Raw genomic sequence first — 16,950 nt, 5'->3', positions numbered from 1 at the left:
GTATTTTTTGTTTACTTTGAAAGTTTTATATTATTAATGTTAATTTATATTATAACTAAATTTTTTTTTGTTTTGTTAGTTTCGCTTGGGGCAGCTATCTATGGGATCTTTTGTATGATGACCTTGAAGATACATGGAACAAGATAAATAAATATTTATCATTTTCTGAGCGTCGTCAAACATTAAAATACTCCGTCTCAGGATTTACGGCTCCAATTAGAGTACAAAAATTTACTTATATTTAAATGGTTTCATTGTTCTGTTTGTTATTTTAATTTTAACTTTTATTACTATAATTGTAAAAATTGTAGATATGGATATATAAGATGCTTCCGGCTGTTCGTGCATGTGGACAAATTTGATGTGTTATTAATAATTAATAATTAACTTTTATTAAAAATAACTTTTATTAATAATTAATTTTTAATGTGTCTTTCGTTAGTAAGTATAATGTGTTATTTTTAATGTAGTAGTTGGAGGAGAGGAATGACAATGCGGGGAATAAATTTGATGATGATGTGTTTGATGTAAATGATTATAATGAAGCTAAAGAGGTTCCTATACTTACATTTGTAACGCCCGTAGATCAGGGCTAGTCAATTTAGAGACGTTAAGTGTCAAAAAAGATTTTTTGATGGAAGATTATTTTGAAGGAATAATCTTAAATAAGTTGTAGTATATGTTACAAGGATTCCGTACATATAACGAACGCCAAAATCCGAGTTATAACGAATAAGTTATGACCTGTCGAAGTTTCGCGACAGAACCGCACGACGCTGAATGACGTAAAAAGTGAATTTACGTTAGAGTGATAGTTAGCCTTAGTGATCTAAACGAAAGTCGTAGAGTTCGTTAAACCATGAGCATGCATAGAACGTCCGAATCTGACTTCGTATGAGTAAGTTATGATTTTTCTAAGTTACGACTTACCAGTATGCAGCCCGAATACTCGATTTGAGATCGAACGGTTTTTAGCCAAAACAATCTAAACTAGAATCGAAGATCTTGTTTATAGTAGTGCAATGGTAAAAAGACAGACAAAAACGGATGTCGGATGAAGAAGTTATGAATTTATAACGGAGTTTTCCTGTCCCGACCTACTAAAATAATATAATAAAAATAAAGTCAAAATTAACCAAGAGAGTCTAAATGAAAGTTGTAGATCATAGTCTCACCTACGCGGGGATATAAAGAACGTCGAAAATGGAGCTCATATGAGAAAGATATGAATTTTTGAAGTTTATTAAATAATTAAAGTATTTAATTTAAATATAAATTCAGATATTATCCAAAGGGGGGAGTCACCGGGCTTATCCGGGTTACGCCCAGCGTAAATCGAGAGTCCAGCCCCTATAAAAGGAAGTCGAGGCTGCCGAGTTTCTTTGCTTATTTTCTTTCCTTCTCTCGTGTTTTTGCCTCGTTTTTCGTGCAAAAAATATCCCGAAGCCCCGGTATTAATCCCGAAGCCCCGAAGATCCCGAGAAGTAAAATTTTCGAGCCGAAGCTCTGCCCACGAGGAGCCTGGTTTTGTGAAGATCTTCCAGATCTACCAATCAGATTTTGTGTGTTAAGAGATCATATTAATTGCATGAAATTATCTTCTAATTGTTTATGATCATTAGATAATTAGAGCTAGGATTAATCAAATCTTAGTTTAAGTAATTAATACTAGTAACTTTGATTGTGTTACAGAGCATAATTAGTATTAATTTGTGATTGGTTGCTTGAATTGATCATAGGAGAGTAACTCATATCATTCACAATCCAATTTTGCTATTATTAATTTGGTGTTTAACTTGTGCATGATCATTGCTTTGTTATTCATAAATTGGTAGGCCTAGATATTTGATCATAATAGCTACATAACTGGCAATCAATATAATCTATCCATAAGAAATCAACCATAGGAGAAAGTGAAATCGGATGTAGGTAGAAGTATTCTTTTAATTCTTGAAGTTTAGTTGTTTTCATTACGTGCTTGTTTGCTATTTGATAGTAAGTTATTCTGATCTTGAAAAATGAGTAAAATACCCCCAATCAGAGTTTGTTTAATAGTTTAATTAGAAGTATTTAATTTTATTAATTGAATTCCATTCTGTTATCGACACCCGACTTACTTGAGTTATGCTATAAATTGACTAGGTACACTGCCTATAGGTGCATAGATAGTAAAAGTTTATTAGGTTATAAATTTAATACTAAGTACGTACTTTGCATCCATCAACATCCACATGACATTATGTGATTGGTTGATAATTAGGGCATCCCATTTATGGGATAATTTTGGATGGTTCTGGCCCATCAGAATTAGAGTTTTCCATGCTTTCATATAAATAGTCTTATATCCCCATTCATTATTCTTTGCGATTGAATGTACACAATAATTTCAAGAGAGAAATCATTATAAGGTTGAGTGCACATCCTTTAGAGTAGTTAGTAAGCAAGAGAGTTTCTTTTGTTTTGAGAGCTCAAGTGAGGTACAACTTTTGTGTGTGATTATAATTCTTCTTGGAATCTTAATAAAATCCTCTCCCTCCCTCCTTCCCTCCCTCTCTCCCTTTCTCTCTCTCTCTCTCTCTTTCTCTCTCTCTCTCTCTCTCTCTCTCGTCCATGGATGTAGGTCACCTTGACCAAACCACGTTAATATTGTATTCTTTTGATTTACGTTTTTCAGAAGTTTTATTTCTACAAGTTTCACCAAAGTTTGTTTGATACTTGTCTAAAGTGTTGAAGTTGTTTTGTTTTCTAGCAATAGGAGAAACCTCTTTGACATTTCTAAGGCAATGCAATATGGTGAAGTATGACTAACAAAATCATAACCACTCCATTCTAAGTTGATTTCAAGCATATTTCTATTTATTAGCTACAATTTTCATTCAATATAGGACATTGGCATATAACATGTTACTCGTATTCACCCCTCTATTTCTAATGTTGGTAGAAGAGCGATTGTTTGTTGTTCTTTCCTTCTTAAGATTATATTTTTTTATCATTACACTCAAACCTTGCTTGTGTCATGCAAATTTTATAATTCTCCACCCATAATGAGTATATGTTCTAAGTGAGAGTATTCACCTTATTCATCATAGAAAAACAATGAATCCGGACATTTTACCACACGTAGACCTTATGCGTGTAATATAAATGTTGGTAACGATACCTTGATTGCTACACATAACTCATGAATTGTCAAATTTGTATGCAGATTTATATAAAAGAAGGCAAAGTAATACAAAAAGAACTTTGTTCAATTTTTTAGTCTATCTATACGAGGAGATCATATGAAAAATGTAACCGATTCCTTCGTTTTTTTTTTTGGGCCACTGGCCATCCACCGGGAGTTTCAGGTTTAATACTGATATTTAAGCAACAAATCTAATAAATCTAAGTGTAGTGCTTGAGGTTTTGATCTTTTTTGGAAAAGGAGTGCGTGCGAGTTGTTTATTTCAAGAATAGGCCGGATCCAATTTTTTAACCACTTTGACGCTTTTGGTCCTTGCAGTCAAAACTTTTACATTTTGGCATGACAAAAAAAAGTCTAAGGGCGAAGCCCAGACTTTCCTCCTAGTTACTAGTGAAAACTAGGCCTAAGCATGGGTCGGTTTTGACCCAAAACCAAACCCAAACTGATGGTATCAGTTTTCAAATATATAAAACCCAACCTTAAACCCAAACTGATGGGCTCGGTTTCCCAGTTTTTTCAAACTCGGTTTCAGTTTTAAACCTAAAACCCATTCGAAATTTTACTTGGTGGGAATTCGTAGTTTTTATTGCATTATATAAGAGGTAAGTTGGAAGAATGTTTGATCCTCGGTCGATGAGTTTCGATTTAAGAAATAGAAGAAACAAAGGGAATTGATCAACGTTCTAAATAACGTAAGGCGTGGCACGGTAGAAGTTAATTCATGACAAGTCTTGACAAGCCATGACGTTTTTCAAGGTGTGACTATATTATATACATTAAAAGATATAAATCATATAATTATTGAATTTTATCAAATATATGAAGTTGTTAGAAGTGTTATATTAATATCTAATAGAAAAAAAAATTAATAAAAACTCATTTATTTTAAGCCCGATAAAAAAAACAAAACAAAAAAATCTGCGCCATAACATGATAAGATGCGTCTTGACACATTATATGAGCGTCACACTTAACAAACCCGTCTTTGACGTTTTCGTAACGGTTACATCACGCCTCACACCATAGCACGCGTATAGAACCATAGAATTGATAATGGTAAACAAAATAAAAGCTCCACACATTGAAAGTGGGGATCGAACCTTGGTATTTTTCCTTATAAGTCCGTAGCCTTAACCAACACACCAGCCATCTATTTGTGTTTATAAGTCAAGGAAAACATATATATACATAATAAATCGCAGAATTCATATTTTTTGTAAAGTTCAGTTCAGTTCGGTTTCTCTCGGTTTTGCACATTCCTAAAACCCAAACCGAACCGAATTTTTCGGTTTAATAATACAAACCCAAACCGTCGGTTTATGCTTCGGTTTCGGTTTCTTCGGTTTTTCGGTTTCCGGTTTCAGTTTTCCTCACCCTTAATAAAAACGATATAATAATTAAAAATAGAAAGGATGAATTGGATAAACCATACTCTTTGGGTGGCCCACCACTAGCCTGTCATATGTCCATCGTATGCGACACTTGCAATATTTTAAATTATATGAACTTTTTGTTTGTAATCATGCATTTCAATCCTTAGACTATGTGGTATGAGCAACTTGAAGTGGTGTTATAACAAGAAGTAACAAGATGAGGGGTGGTGTTCATGGTTTATAACACCATGTTAAGAGGAGAGAGATAGAGAGACATAATTTGGCAGCCAATAGATGATCACGTTTCTTCTTGTCATGGAGGCAACAAGAACCACCACAACAAGATGCAACAAGAATGAGAGGTGGTGTTTTTGATGTTGTAACGGCATTATGGGCTGCCAACTCAGCCACAACAAAAACCAACATGACCCACACCGTATGCTCTTAGGTTTCCATTGTAGGGGCAAAAACGGCGGACAATAATTAAAATAAAATGACTAAACCAGGTAAATACATAGAAATGCACACTTACAAATTCTTCTTTTTACTATCATTATATACATATCTCCATAATCAGTTTAGTGTTTCGTGTTTCTTTATTATTAAACTGTTTAAGCAAACCATAGAACTATCTAACCCATTATTTTATCTATGTTCATAACTGAACACATACATATATTCAGACACAAATATGTATGTTTGATTAACGATTTTGTGGTTGTCCAAATAATTGTTATGGTTTAAACTCTACGCCACCATGTGCTGCCTGTTCAACCTTAGTTAGAAGCTAAACCTCGTTCGTTTACATAAAACCTATATTCGTCGACGATGACTTTTTGTATTATAATCTAAAACAAATTAAATAACAAATCTTATGTGTCACACACGGGTGTATCATCAAACTGAATTAAACACATATGACATTTGAGTTGACATATCATAATCCTTAGTCATACAAATGATGCATGTCTCCACCAAGATTGACGTATTTTCATGATATTTTTATTAACAGCTCATGCTATGATGATTGTACCGCACAACCTTCCAATGCATCCCCTTTGGTAGTCTATGAATGTGGATGGAATCATGGGTGTATTCAAGAACTTATACCGCCATTGTACTTTTAGCAGGAATAGCACATGATCTAAGGAGACAAAGAGTGAAGAGAATATGCATAAGAACCATGTCCATGATTTGGGTCTTTTCACTTTTATTTTCTTAATTCTTTTATCTATATTCTTTTTTGCATTTGATACACACTTGAGACTAGGTTCAAGAAACAAGATTAATCAGAGATTCACAAACTCCCATGAATTCTTCGAATTTAAAAATATATTAGAAAGGAGGGACAACCCTTATTTGGAAATAAACGTTTTTAAGCAATTTCAAAGGCACTTTTAGCGAGTTAAAAATATATTAGAAAGGAGGGACAACCCTTATTTGGAAATAAACGTTTTTAAGCAATTTCAAAGGCACTTTTAGCGAGACTACAAGTAGGATGTAAAACATGACTTGGTATGGCATATTTTGGTGGTTTTGTGTAATGATGATGATTTTTCAGTAACAACCCTACAAATACGATGGCTAAAAGCTTATGTAATTATTATTTTTATATGAAATTGCCAATGGGACTAAATTGGTCTATATATACTTGAGAAACACAAAGAGAAAGATAAATGAATGGTCAAGTTACTCCCAGAGTTCCTTCAAACACTTCAATAGAAATCTCTGCTGAGGTGTTGACTTGTAATCATGTACATAATTTCTACTGAAGAGTTTGGGGGAACTTTAGGGTTCGCCTGACAAATGGTATTCTCGTTTTTTTCATCTACTAGTCATGGTTGTTCATATGGTTGCGGATTTGCATCATATTTTTTATGTGAAATTCGTGAAGCCTCAGGTATACTTCTTCTTTGGTTTAGTTAACTACTTGTTAAATTTTTTTTGTTGTTATATTTGGAAGTTAGATATTTGCATTGCTTTTTAGGACTAAATGTAAGAAATTCTAACCTATCGTTCATTTATTTGCTCATTGTATAGCTTTTATTTCATAGTTATTAAATTTTATACACATTAGGCCTAAACATATAAAATTTGGGTTCTGCCCCTATGTTCTCCAATTGTTATACAAGAAAAAAAAAAGTTTAAGCTCTGCCATTGAACTAAAGCATTGTAATTTCTATTTTTTTTTTTCTTTTAGATAATATATTTTGAAAAATATACCCAAATAATAACAATAATTATTTTATTTCAATTCCATTTATAATTTTATATAATTATTTAGACTTTTCAAAATACAATATTTTAATAAATAAAGCTAAAGTGCAATGCTTTAATAAATAAAAATCAATAGAAATACATTGTTATTTATTATAATTTATGTTTTTTCTATAAGACATTTATTTGTCCCTATCAAATCTGGCTTAAGCAAACCCATTTGAAGGCCCAAAGTCATTCTAGATTTTCCATTGAAAGCCCGTTTACACATTATAACCGCATAGATAACCTAATTAAAAAATAACTTTGAAAATTTAAAAAGCCACTTGGTTAAAATGTACTTTCTTTTTCATGTGGATCCTTGCTAGGTCTTGACAAGTGGCTTTATAATTATTCCAAAGTTATTTTTTAAAAGAACACAAAACAATCGAAATAAAGATAATTAAATGACATAGATAACAAATTTTGATGATATATATATATATATATATATATATATATATATATATATATATATATATATATATATATATATATATATATATATATCCTGAATTTGTTAATTGAGGCAAATCATTCACATGTCTATGATAAACGAAAATTTCGAGAAAAAGAGAAAAAAGTTGCTAGTAAGATTGTTGATTGCATAATTAATAGCGATTTAAGCAAAAAAAAATGTCTCATTATTTTAGGATTTTTTTTAATAAAGTCTTAAAAAAAATTTCAACGGAAAATTTTTGATTTTTTAACATATTACCCAAATTAATGAAAAAACCATTTTTTATATTTTAACAGAAAATTACACTCATATGATTTTCCCAAAATAATGGGATTTTTCTGTTTAAAAAAAAAACTTTTATGATTTTATCAAAAAAAATTCCAAAATAACATGATTTTTCTGTATAAAACCCTATGTAATATAATGCACGTGTACATTGTGTGTTTAAGATTTTGGAAGTCATTTCTCATACGGGATTTGCAATTATATGCCAATGTGACTTAATAATACGAAATGTATGTTCTGTATTTTTTCTTGTTGATTATTACGCTTACTTTAATATTGCTGTAGGTTGAAGCAACATTTTTAGATTTTATTTTACAATCTATTAGATGCATTGAGGCAATAAGAAATATCATTCGATTTGAGTTCTTAGAGGTATTACCATCATTCTTCACTTCTTCTTTCTCCTCGAAAATCAGATTCAGGTTTTAGAAGCTTCAAATTTCACACAAGTTTTGAGGAATTAGGAAACCACTAGTGAAGGTATCACTCTAATCAAATTTCATAGAAGCTTTGTTCTTCACTTCTTCTTTCTTTTCGAAAATTAGTTTTTTTTATCTCTATTTTTTTTTAAGGTAGACACTAATCAGTTTCCAAAATCAAAGGAATAAGGAAACCAATTTCGAAATACAGAAGAACAAGGCATTGAGGAAATCATTTTATGAATTTTGTAGGTACAAGTAAATAAGGTTTTGTTTTTTTGTTTTTTTCATTTCTGATTTGTAAGAATTAAATGAATGTTTTTCCTTTCATTTTTTATGACTCAGTGTGTGACTATGAATCCAACATTGAGGTTTAGAAATTTTAGATTTTTAGAATTTTTTTGAAGTGTTGAAAAATCAGAATGTAATTTTCTGATTTCTAGAATTGCATATCAGTTTTTTTCTTCAAATCTTTTACTTTTACTCTTATTTTCTGATTTTGTTGCACAATGTGAGAGATTTTATATTTTTGAGTTTGTGTTTTATTGTTCCTATTACATAACAGTGTTGCTCAAAAGATTCATTGTGTGTTGGCTATCGAATTCTCCTTGTTCTTAGTTTTTGTTCAAGTGGTTTTTTGATTGGTAAAGCAATAAATCTTTTCTAACTTTCTAATTTTTATATTTGTGATTTATACAATTCAGATTATGTTTTAAATTTTATTGAATTATTCTTTTTATATTTCTCTCTTTTACATTTCAGTTTATCAGATTTTAGCTTGGTTGATCAAGAGAGGAAATCTAAAAAGCACAAAGGAAAAAAGAAATTTATAAATCATATGTGTTTTCTTTTTCTGTAATATACCTCATGGAATTAAAATGTGTTTGACATGAAAAATGTAAGAATTTTATGTATATTACAACTATGAAAAACAAGAATTTTATGTTTTTTTATTTATTTATAAGCTTTAGGGCCTATTTTACTAAATTGCACAAGACCATTGAAATCTTGGGGTCGGCCCTGCCTCTGTTAGAGAGTATAGCCTACGAATAGTTGATCAACCAATTTGCTATCAAGAATGTAAGAAGAGCTTTACGGGTTGTCGGTTAGTTGTTACAATATTTCATTATTCAGTAAACTACTATGCTTTTACTATATTTATTGCTATAAAGTTTCTCGTCATTTACAAACCAATATATATATATATATATATATATATATATATATATATATATATATATATATATATATATATATATATATATATATATAGTTTAATTCATTACACGTTAGGGCGTAAGAGCATTTTTCTGATTCGTTATATGCATTTGAATCCTCAGAATTAACCATATTTGCATTAACATGTGTGTAAAGTGTAACCACATTGTGCGGTTAGCTTACACCACAGCTTGTTTTTTCTTTCCCTGCACCTTACATTCTACATTTTTTGAACAAATGGGCACTCTACAAATGAAGCCTATGGGATTCGAATATGAGTAACTCTTTTTAACGTATTTTCTACCAAAACGATCCTCGCTAGGCCATCATAAATGCCATTTAGTAATTTATGACAATTCCTCACAAAGTTGACCAAACAATAACAAAAGGACTTTAAAAAACCATGATGTGAGAATAAACTTGATATTATATAATAAAAATGAGGCTTTGCATTTACTAACACCAATGTTTTAAAAATTGGTTCAAAGCGGTTGGAATGGATCAACGAGCACCGGTTTATGCCCTTTTTTAGAACGGAACAAACTAGCCGATTTTTACGAAAAAAATTTGTTTGAATCAGTTAAATTGAATAAAAACATACGAAAATAAAGCATTTTACATAACAAACTTTAGTGGTCGTTTCACATATATTTAGATTTCTCTTAATTTGAATAAAAATACATGGCAAACGTGATGAAGCTTTTTGATGTGTGTGTATTTATCTAAAATTATATTTTGTTTCAGTATTATATTTTATTTTCTATTTAATGTAGGTGGATTAATGTAAAATTTATGATTTTTTTTTTATGTATTTAGAGTGAGGTGTAATAGGAAAGAATAGGGAAAAAGTAGAGAAGAAAGTAGGAGGTGAAGGGAATTGTCAGAGGTAGTGGAAGTCGATGGAGGTGCATCTAAAAAAAGGATGGGTGTAGGATAGGAAGACAGTATAGGGAAGACGAGAGATTATGGATTTGTTGAATCACATTCACAATCCCTCATTTGGATTCATTCTCAAGTTTGCTTTAGGAGGGTGGTGATTTGTTTCATTTTTGGTATCCAATGAAGGAAAAGGCAAGGAGGAAGAAGACATCATAGGGATGGCAATGGGACACATTTGGCATGGGTATCGGTGATCCAGTCCCATAATCGATTATAAAACTATATACCAAACCCGAGTAGTAAATAACCATCGGGCTTGGAAGTATACCCCGGGGTTTCCATTTATGATCACAATGTCTTAAATATCACTTGTTGAAATTTCCGGAAAACATGATCACAACATCATCCTAAAATTAACTTGAAATCATCTAACGTACAAATTTTAAAATATCTAAATTTAACATCGTTCTAAAAGACACACCATATCGTGCATCAAGACATGTCATGACGCGATGTATGGTGTAGCCGTATCAAAAACATCCAAGACGGATTTGTTACTCGTAGCACCCAAATAACGAGTCAATGTGCGTCTTATCACGTTATGACGCGATTTGTTTTTCTTTCTTATTAGACATATAACATTGAAATTTATAACTTTCATATTAAATGATATAACACTTATAAAAATTAGATATATTTTATATAATTCTATAATTATATCATTTATCTTTTTTAATGTTTATAAAATTATCACGTCTTGAAAAACATTATAATTTGCCATGACTTTACATTGCATTCACATCACACCTCCATTTATAACATTTAAAGTTCATAATAAATAAATCCAAATCATAGCATAAATAATAAAAACAATACCATAAATCTCCATTCTAGGGTGTAAGTAAATATACCTAAGAAACTTTATATTGCTAACATAACATATAAACTATAGTATATTTTTAAAACCACAATAATAATAATAATAATAATAATAATAATAATAATATATATATATATATATATATATATATATATATATATCAATGTTGTAAAAATTCCGACTAGGTCCCGATTAATCCCTAGGCGCTACTCGACCGATTAGATGGCACCTAGAGGTTAATCTCTGCATACATAATGAGTGAAACATTATAAAACAATAAAATTTTAACATTTTGAAGAAGTTTTATTTCAATGGAAACAATCTGAGATATGATTAGTATTGTATTGATCATATTAACCTATTTTGTTTCTTTGATATGATATTAGTCATATTTAATTTTTTTAAAATCAATTAGCAATTAATGGTACCCGATTAATCTCTCGATAAATCACCGCCTAGCCGATTAATCCCTTGACTCCAGTCCACCGACTAGCTAATGTCGAACGTTTTTTATAATCTTGATATATATATATATATATATATATATATATATATATATAGGATATAGATCCGGTAAGAAATTTTTTTTTATAGGAAGGTAAGAAGTTCTTTTTCTACATATTTTTTTTACGAACAAAGAAAATGAATCACTAGATGATTCATTTGTAAGATGATTCACAAGAAAAAATTCTTAAAAATACATCTTTATGATTCATTTTTAAGTAAATTATGAAAAAAATCACTTTTATGACAATTTTAGTGAATAACAACAAAATCATTATATAAATGAATCATCGAGATGTTTTTTTGAGAATTTTTTCTTGTGAATCATCTTACAAATGAATCATTTAATGATTCATTTTATTTGTTCGTGAAAAAAATATGTAGAAAAAAAACTTCTTACCTTCCTACCAAAAATTTCCTTCTTATTTGATCTTGACTCTATATATATATATATATATATATATATATATATATATATATATATATATATATATATATATATATATATATATATATATATATATATATATATATATATATATATATACACAAAATTAATGATATATGTTAATACCATAACCATCCTAAGCCTATAAATTTCTTTAGAACCAATCTCATAGAGAGTCCCATAACCATGTAATCGACACAAAATCCATCACAAAAGTTTAGTGTTTGGTCTTTCCCATGTGATTCAAGTACTTCTTTTATCCCTAAGCATGAAAAGGGGTTTGGTGGAGTTAGAGATGTGATTGCCAGTGAAGATGAAATAAAGAGTAGGTGCTGATTGCAAATGGATTTTAGGGTTGTGTATTTAATATAATGTACGATAGATGTTGGGAGCAAAAGAATAACATATACCAATAAAAATAAATAATAAGGATACTAATTAGGGTTGTTAAAAAATCACGTGAGACCTTGATCCAATATTAGAGATATTTGTTTAAAAAATCGGAGACGGGGGCAAGATCAACCTTTGTTGTAATTTCGGGGGCGGAGACGGGGTAGGCAATCCCATCTCGAACCCTCAATGGGGACCCCATTAATATATTAATTATATTATTATATAAATATATAAATAATAAGTTGATAACAATGATTTTGAACTCCCAAAATCAACAAAATATCATGTTTTTAAATTGTTAGTATAACGTTTTTTAAATGTTATACTATTTTTGCTTTTTACATTAAAATTATGATATAAATAACTATTTTTAACCATAAAATAATTTCTTTTAGCTCAGAAAAAAAAAAAAGCCCAAACATATGCGGAGACAGGGGTAATCCAAGATTTAGGGGCGGGGTGGGGAGGGTAGAGATTTTGAAAACAAGGGCGAGGGCAGAGGAACGGGGGAATTTCGGTGGTGGGGTGAGGGCGGGGGATGCCCATCCCCGTTTGCCCCTATTGACATCCTTTGTACTAATTTAGTAATTTCCCTAGTACTTAACATATGGTTAGTGGTATCAAGTTAAGAGACCAAAACCACAACCACACCTTGCAAGAAACTATTTTTGCAAGTTCAATCTTTTTTGGACCTTAGCCAAAGAAAGTGCAAACCCCAAGGACCATTTTTGCAGTGTTCCCTAAATTTAATCCTAAATTGAAAGAAAACCAAAACATGTATTTATTTTACATATAAAATAGTACAACGTCTAAAATAAAATAAGTCTTAAAGTACATTTTTATTACATGGATATATTATATGATATAACCAATTTAGTCAGCATTCCAGCTCTGCTCAACAATCTCTCGCACTCTCCTGTTGTACTCGCGTTTATTTTCGCTGAATGCCCGCGCAGCTTCTGAATTTGCGGGAGAGTTCGGATTTGGATCGCAAAGCAACGACTGTCAAAATAGCAATGTACTTTCATTTTCATATATATTTTTTATTATAGAATGTATTTTAACCCATTAGTATTTCGTTAATATAATGCATAAAAAAAATTCATAGAAAGTTATACCTGGATGGAGGTGAGAATAGCAGCAACATCATAGATAGGACTCCATTGATTTTGCAAGATGTCCAAACAAATACTTCCATCAGCATAAACTGTTTGTTGTATACAAATACGTATTATTAGTAAACAATAACTGAAGCAAACTACATGAAAATAATAAATTGTTTCTTATAGAGTTATGATTTTGCTTAGTTACTTACTATTTGGGTGGAACATACGAGAAACAAATCTCACAGTTGGTGCCTTATTAGGATAATCCTCTGAATATTGTAGAGCCAATTTAAACGTACCTATTAGTTCAATGATGTTTTAATAATTTAGCATTACATGATAATGAAAAAAATATAAAAAGAGGAAAGAAAATGATGTTACCTCCATCCCATGGACTGTCATCCGGGCTGAAATAAAAAGACAATATGTATTACATAATATGTGATTGGAATATAAATGTATATAAACATGGAAAACAAAAAAGAATGAACTTGAGATTTTAATATTATTGAGTACCCAAATATTACAGCATTCCACAGCATTATATTATTGTCTTGGGGTGCTCCACTAATGCCTGCAGGAGGGTCTTGTTGTAACCTCTTGAAATCCCTCATAAGCCTCTTTCTAGCAGGAGTTGACATTGTACTTACCTAGTAAAAGTATTTAAAAAAAAACATTTAAAAGGGTTTTATGGAGCAATGAGTTCAAGATCATCAAAGCCCTTATCTTACAAGAGTCATTTACAGTTAATAAGTTTCAAACAATCACAGATTCAATACAGTAATGGAATTGTGGACTTTATATAATCGATCTTAAACTTATTTGTGGAGAGTGGACTTTGTGACTACAATCGATGTATCAGTAGCATAAAATGATTCGAGCTATGAGATATTTGACTCCAATTCCACAAAACCTAAGATATAAGATCGAAATCCTAGATCCAGAATGAAGTTGCTCCAAAACCTAAGATTAGGGTTTCATCAAAATCACACAACGCGATACTTCAAGATGACAAATCTTAGACAAACTTAACATAACGGAAACCTAAGAAGAATCATAAAATTAAAGAATCAAAAGCACATCATCGTAAGAAATCCGACTTACCCTCGTAAGTAAACCCTGTGCTAGAACGTTGTAAGTAACCTCCCACACACAGCGTCAAGTGATGTAAAGTTAGGTGATTTATCGATTGAAAGAAGCCAAAGTAATATGAACTATCAGAGAGAGAGTTTCATGACAGGACGACCGGTGAACCACTGGAAAGAGGAGAATTGTTAGGCGATGTGTGTGTATGAAAGAGAGAGAAAGAGCAATTTTAATCTTATCGGTTGCTTTCTCGATTGCTTCCATGGACCTACAAAGGTGTATGGATTTGCTGTAAAACACTCAAACTAGAGTATTTTATCCTTATATTTTAAACCTTAAGAGAATCTTTGAGTATTTTTTCTTAGGTTAATCGATTAAACTAACTGGTGTTTACTATTAGTAAAAATAATCATTTATTTTGCTGTGCATTTCTTAAAACTAACTATATACAGTGTTTTTTTTTTCTTTCTAATGTGTCATTTTGTAGGGGTGAGTAAATGTGTGTACGTGTGTCTATATATATATATATATATATATATATATATATATATATATATATATATATATATATATATATATATATATATATATATATATATATATATATATATATATATATGGGATACGGAATATACATTACAGCCCCACTTAAGCTTAGGTACTAAACCTCTAAAATATGTCGTTTTAACATGCTAAATATACTCAGTTTGGTTTCACTTGGTAAATATATCATTCTCCATAACATTTCTTTCTTTCATTATCGTTTTATCATCTCCGTTTTCTTTCTTCAATTATCGTTTATTACTTCATCCAAGTGAACATTACTAAACCCTAAACCTAAACCTAAACCCTAAATTTTAACCCAAAACACTAAAGCTAAACCCTAAACCCTAAATCTAAACACTAAACCTTAAACCCTAAACCCTAAACCCTAACCCTAAACCCTAAACCTTAACCCTAAACACTAAACCCTAAACCCTAAACATAAACCTAAACCCTAAACCCTAAACTCTAAACCCGAAACCCTAAACCCTATTGTATCGATCTTGAATTTACATCTTGAAGTATTAATCGTGAATCCATTAACCGTAATATTTATATAGTAAAACAATGTATTTTCAAAAGGTTTAGTACCTAAGTTTAGGTGGAGCTGTAATGTATATTCCATTTTCCAATATATATATATATATATATATATATATATATATATATATATATATATATATATATATATATATATATATATATATAGGGAAACGTGAATATACCCTTAAGGGTATATAAGCTTAGGTACCCAAAGTCACCATAATATATCGTTTTGTTTGATATATTTATTACAATGTTCTTCAACTTCAATCTTTAACTTGATTTACTTTCAAGATTTTCAAAATTTCATTATTATCTTCCTCTTACATCACATCTTTTTGACGAACATCAATTAGGCTATATATATTATAGTTGAAAATGAAAATGATGTAAGAGGAAATAAATGTGAAATTTATAAAAATCTTTGAATGAAATCAACTTAGAAGTTGAATTATAAGAATATTAGACAATTACAATGTATATATATGATACAAAACGGTTAGTATGGTGAGTTTGGGTACCTAAGCTTATATACCCTTAAGGGTATATTCACTTTTACCATATATATATATATATATATATATATATAGGGAAAAGATCAAATGAGAACACTAAAAAGGTTGAGAACGCGAGAACAATTTTATACCAATCATTTTATAAGGGTAAACTAGTAATTTTATATTTAAATTAAACTGTAACATATTCAAATTTAAATGAAAAATCCTTAAAATCTAGCCATAATGAAGGGTTACCTAAAATAAGGAACTTATTTTTTTATTTCTTAAATTAATGTAAAAATCTTTTTTTATCAGTTTTCTCGTATTATTAAAAAAAAACCAACTTTTTTTTTTCTATTTTATCTTTTGTCGGAATATTTGTAATCATATATAGTTGCAACATAATTTTAATCATAAATGAATACTTTTTTTAATCATATAAGAATGCAACATACTTTAATCATATATAAATCAAATATATATTCAATAATACAATTATAGACGTAAAATAGTAAAATAAATTACATAAATAACTAATTATACATTTATTCATAAATGAAGAAAACAACAAATAAACGAATTTGCTGTATCATAATTAAGTTTTTTTTTTTTTAAAATCATAAATAGATACAACAAAAAAAATTTACTACAATTATTCTATAATCACAAATAAATATCTCATGATCTTCATAAATTTTCGTTACATATTATCGCTTCAATACTCCATTTCCGAAGGACCTTGAAATCTTTATTTATTTTTCTGTACATTAAAACAAAATAAATATCAATAATATTAATTAAAATTTTGAAAAAACTAGGTGACATGATCCGAAACTATTCATATAATCATCAGTGAATAAAATACCATAAACAAGC

At 29.9% G+C, this 16,950-nt stretch overlaps 1 protein-coding gene and 1 long non-coding RNA gene across 3 annotated transcripts; one reads left to right on the top strand and one right to left on the bottom strand.

The window, feature by feature from the left end:
* Nucleotides 1-6,191: 6,191 nt before the first annotated feature.
* Nucleotides 6,192-9,115, top strand: LOC145012187 (uncharacterized). Of its 2 annotated transcripts, XR_013664406.1 has the most exons (3): nucleotides 6,192-6,457; nucleotides 7,975-8,038; nucleotides 8,135-8,719. It is a non-coding gene; the product is annotated as an uncharacterized LOC145012187 (long non-coding RNA). The 2 variants fall into 2 exon arrangements; XR_013664405.1 differs by lacking the exons at nucleotides 7,975-8,038; nucleotides 8,135-8,719 and adding an exon at nucleotides 8,740-9,115.
* A 3,941-nt stretch (nucleotides 9,116-13,056) lies between these two features.
* LOC145011457 (ubiquitin-conjugating enzyme E2 2-like) lies at nucleotides 13,057-14,692 on the bottom strand. The gene is made up of 6 exons (XM_078970182.1): nucleotides 14,510-14,692; nucleotides 13,922-14,055; nucleotides 13,787-13,812; nucleotides 13,615-13,704; nucleotides 13,418-13,506; nucleotides 13,057-13,301 (listed from the first exon to the last, which is right to left on the bottom strand). Exons 2-6 carry the CDS (start codon nucleotides 14,044-14,046, stop codon nucleotides 13,173-13,175), a joined length of 459 nt encoding a protein of 152 aa, XP_078826308.1. The 5' UTR covers nucleotides 14,047-14,055; nucleotides 14,510-14,692; the 3' UTR covers nucleotides 13,057-13,172.
* Nucleotides 14,693-16,950: the final 2,258 nt, after the last annotated feature.

The sequence above is a fragment of the Lactuca saligna genome, chromosome 8, assembly GCF_052625555.1.
Source record: "Lactuca saligna cultivar CGN05327 chromosome 8, ASM5262555v1, whole genome shotgun sequence".
NCBI classification, from domain to species: Eukaryota; Viridiplantae; Streptophyta; class Magnoliopsida; order Asterales; family Asteraceae; genus Lactuca; species Lactuca saligna.
The sequence above is the reverse complement of the archived record's forward strand: the minus strand, read 5'-3'. Positions and strand labels throughout refer to the sequence as shown.

Coding starts and splice junctions, on each gene's coding strand:
- LOC145011457 (XM_078970182.1), bottom strand. CDS start 14,046: ATGTCAACTCCTGCTAGAAAGAGGCTTATGAGGGATTTCAAGAGGTTA. Junction 13,813..13,921: donor TGGAATGCTGTAATATTTGG/GTACTCAATAAT, acceptor TTTTTATTTCAG/CCCGGATGACAGTCCATGGG. Junction 13,302..13,417: donor CTATTCTCACCTCCATCCAG/GTATAACTTTCT, acceptor CTATTTTGACAG/TCGTTGCTTTGCGATCCAAA.